The 4,263-nt window shown below is 41.1% G+C and overlaps 1 protein-coding gene across 1 annotated transcript; it reads right to left on the bottom strand.

Annotated features, from left to right (window-relative positions):
* Positions 1-261: 261 nt before the first annotated feature.
* On the bottom strand, positions 262-4,039 carry h3f3c (H3 histone, family 3C). Its single transcript, XM_046410984.1, has 4 exons — positions 3,884-4,039; positions 2,525-2,668; positions 1,828-1,981; positions 262-1,719 (listed from the first exon to the last, which is right to left on the bottom strand). Exons 2-4 carry the CDS (start codon positions 2,650-2,652, stop codon positions 1,591-1,593), a joined length of 411 nt encoding a protein of 136 aa, XP_046266940.1. The 5' UTR covers positions 2,653-2,668; positions 3,884-4,039; the 3' UTR covers positions 262-1,590.
* Positions 4,040-4,263: the final 224 nt, after the last annotated feature.

Here is a 4,263-nt window from a genome sequence, read left to right as displayed (position 1 = left end):
TCATTAACAAAGCCAAAGTTGATCAAAAGTACTGAGAACTCAAAAGTCAAGTAGGAAGAGTGGAAGCATGGACAGTCTTTAAACTGGGTCAGGTTCTGGTAGAGGGATGTACTAGAGCCATGTTTCTTGTAATAAATGCCATTACTTTTATGCTACTATATAAATTAAACTTGACTTACTTTCATTAGTTACTCATATCCACCCCTTCAGTGCCTCAGTGAAACACTGTAAGCCAAATAAGTCACATCAACAATAATCAGATTGTTTTAACACCTATTTATTACCACCATAATATGAGAAATTTGGAAAATACAAAGATCAGCTTATTTATACGTTTGAAAATCTTGAGGAATAAGAAAAATATAAAAGAAAACAAATATGAGGTTATATTGTGTATCACAAATTTTGAGAAAGGGACAGATTATATGTTGAGAGCGAGAGAGAGTGCAAGAGACACACAGACCCTTAACATGCAGAGTGTAACTTTTACTATCATTTCAATTCATACTGCTGTGACAAGTCTAAAGCCTATCTGTGGAGATAAAGATGGAGACAAAAGCATTGTGTTTGATGATTGATCTACAGTGAACAATTGAGTAGACGAGGAGATGGTGAACCATTGCCCCCATGTGGCTGCCATTAGAATAGAAGTTGCCTTGGAGAACAGAGAAGCCCTTCCTGATTTTCTATAGCAAATCAGATCACTGTAACCAAAACTGATAACCATGTTGATAACTGATAACCATACGTTTTTTTTCCCCTCTTAATGTGATGATTTTGGAAGCGGTAGATAGAAGAAATGTTTGTTGATGAATTATATGCTTAAAAAAAATAATAAACATCATATCCACAACGATAATCAATATTCTTAAGTAACCAAAAGATTCTTGTTTGTTGAGTACAAGTGGTTTGACAGGTCAGAGCTTACACATCCACACAAAAAAACCCAATAGACCGCCACCCCCTTCCCAGTGCAGGTTACAGAGGTGAAGGCGGTGGTTTGACAAGGTACAGTGAGCTGTCTGGTCGCAGCTGCAGCAGCTGCAGAGAGGGGCGGGGGGTGGGGGAGTTGGGGTGTCGAGGGACAGACTGGGCAGGAGGGAAGGAGGGTGTTCAAACAGGGCAGAGGCCTCAGGACTAGTTTTAATAGCACCCTGCTGTGGAAGTTGCAGCTCCCCTTAAGCAGACTAGTCCCTCGGCCACATCCCCGTGCTTCAGCTCTGCCACACAAACCACACCCACTGGCCTCCCGTCCCTGGAAGAATCCAGGTGAACTCAAGGTTGGGCTTCATGCTTTGAGGCAAAACCAAATCAAGTGACGCTTGATTGAGTATGAATGCATGTGCACATCTGATCTGTCAAACCTATTACATGCACAAAAAAGGTACCCTAAAAACATTTGGTGAAGACAAAAAAATCTATGAGAGACCAGACATATTTCTATCTCTTCATAATCAGGATTACTCTAAAGTCTACTGAGAAGCTGGGCAGGCTGGAGAGAAAGGGTGGCAGGGATGGGTGGGGGAGATTCAGGGAGTAAAGGCAGGGACAGGTAAAGAAAAACAGGACAGAGGTGAAACATTAGGCCATCTAAGCACGCTCTCCACGGATGCGGCGTGCCAGCTGGATGTCTTTGGGCATGATGGTGACACGCTTGGCATGGATAGCACACAGGTTAGTGTCCTCGAACAGACCCACCAGGTATGCCTCACTGGCCTCCTGCAGGGAGAGGAAGGGACAACACATATTAGCAGAAGTGTGTCATTTTTACAGTTTTGAAAAATATACTGATGTAGCTTTTAATGTAATTTGCACATAAACACACACCTGCAGGGCTCCAATGGCAGCGCTCTGGAAACGCAGGTCAGTCTTGAAGTCCTGGGCGATCTCCCTCACCAGGCGCTGGAAGGGCAGCTTACGGATCAGCAGCTCAGTGGACTTCTGGTACCGACGGATCTCTCTCAAAGCCACAGTACCAGGCCTGAAACACACCACCAAAATTTTAAAATAGGATAATCACAGATTAATTTAACCTCCTGCAGACTTAACAGAATTAATCATCTGAAGAAATAATGCCATTATTAGACATTTATTTTAATCACATTTTAAAAACGTTGGCTCTGAGTAGTGCAGTTTTTGCCTTGCTAAATATGACAACATTCAAGAGTTTGGTCACTAAGCAGCTCGGCAAATAGCAAACTGATCTGTTCAATGTGATTTATTTGACCGGAGACCCAAAGTGCAGCCTTAAAATTAAAACGATGAATGTAAATGTGAACAAGTTTTAATCCTGTTTTAATGCTTTTTCAAAACCTCTTTGTTTTAATAAATAAAAGTATAATAAAATAAAAATGTAATGGGATACACAACAAACAGCTACATGATCCATATTCAAGAATGTTTATCTCCATCTATTCAGAGTCTACAGACAGCTTGCTAAATCAGATAAGACGACATGTAAAGATGGTTTCAATGACATGATTTATCAAAGAAATGGCTGTCTGGAGGAAAATCAAGGTGTTACCTGTAACGATGGGGCTTCTTGACACCACCAGTAGAGGGGGCACTCTTACGAGCAGCCTTTGTGGCCAGCTGCTTACGAGGAGCCTTTCCTCCAGTGGACTTACGAGCTGTCTGCTTGGTACGAGCCATTACGACGAAGTGTCACCTGAAGGCAATATCAAAAATATGACAGCGCAGTTTGCATTATTCATTCTACACTTCATACTTTTTTACACATTCTACACGTGCTATTAACAACTGTATTATACCATACCCTGATAACTTTATTCATACACTTCTAATCCATCGTGGCCTTTATTTATCAAAGTCGTCATGAGCTCTCTGAACACGTTCCTTTTAAGCTAACAATCTGGTGACCTATCAGTCAAAATTCATTACAAAATAATAACATCGTGCATCATTTTTAGTCTAAGCCTGACAACTGACAAAAACAGCAAGGTTATTGGAGAAAAATGTAAAAATATAACTTAATACCTGAAATAGAATGATGTCACCTAAATAGTTAACACTGAGTGTCAGCTACATGTGTTTTGTTGATTCTTATCTTGAATGTAGCATTTAGATCATTTAGCTTGCTGTTTATTAATCACTAGCCTATTTGCTTCAAAATACATGCACGAGAGACAGGAAATTCTGATCTGAATTTTGGGTTTTCGTTAACAAATGTCTTGTCATGTTGAAGCATCTAGCTGAAACTCTTCGACGTTCAGTCCTTATCGGGCCGCCTGGGAAAACTTTTCCCCCGGTTTGGCTGCTGCACAGACATACCATGCCGAGCCAATCCAGACATTGTGTTCTCCCGACCAGACCAATCACACTGCTAAACAGGTTTTCGTTCTGAAACACACCAATCAGCCGTGTCCGTGTCGCATTTTAAGACCAATGGTGTATTATTCTGCAGGGTTTGGGGGCGGGACGAGCAGTCTTAACCCCGCCTCATACCGCAAGATTATGGCCGCAGACCCAAATGAACCTACCAATATACAAGCACCGAGCAAAGCGAGTAAACTTTGACATTTTTACTCTATAACAAAACAACGCGAGCATACAACGTTAGCGACAAAACACAGGAGACAAGTGTAGCTATCAAATAAGCGCCAGAGAGTGTAAAGTGGTGGTACATTAACGCGAAACAGCGGAGTAGAAATCGCCCATGAAAGTGGAGCAGATATTTCGGCAGTGGAAGTACTGAGCCGTTTTTCTCTCTGCCTGGGCATCGGGGCAGTTGCTTTTTCTCCTGTCCACAGCGTCGAAATAACGTGCTATTTCAGCACAAAAACAACTTTATTTGTCTCATTTTCTACACAAAACAGTGTTTAGTATTATGTATTTTAAAAAGTATGGCAAAAATTTAACTTACCGAGGGTGAATTTTACGCTTTTTCTTCGCACGGATACAAGTGTGTTGTGGTTGTCTGGCACTGTCAGATATTTACTATCTCTCACACAATGGAAGCAGGGAGAGCTGGAGCAAAATGGCGGCCGTGTCAATCATCTGTCTCCCATAATGCAACTGCCAACATTTGTAAACATTGCAACTTGATTTCCGCAACTGTAACTTTGGTCATCAATACAATGTGACAACACGGTAACGTTATCATAGCAGGACCTATCATTATGTAACCATTTTATGTTTTATCTTATGTAACTGTCGCAGTATTATTTGGTTCACATTTATTCGGCAGTATACGAAACAGAACAAGAAAGGATATTATATATATATATGAGCTTTATTGTTGCT

Source organism: Scatophagus argus, chromosome 14 (assembly GCF_020382885.2).
Source record: "Scatophagus argus isolate fScaArg1 chromosome 14, fScaArg1.pri, whole genome shotgun sequence".
Classification (NCBI taxonomy): domain Eukaryota; kingdom Metazoa; phylum Chordata; class Actinopteri; family Scatophagidae; genus Scatophagus; species Scatophagus argus.
The sequence above is the reverse complement of the archived record's forward strand: the minus strand, read 5'-3'. Positions and strand labels throughout refer to the sequence as shown.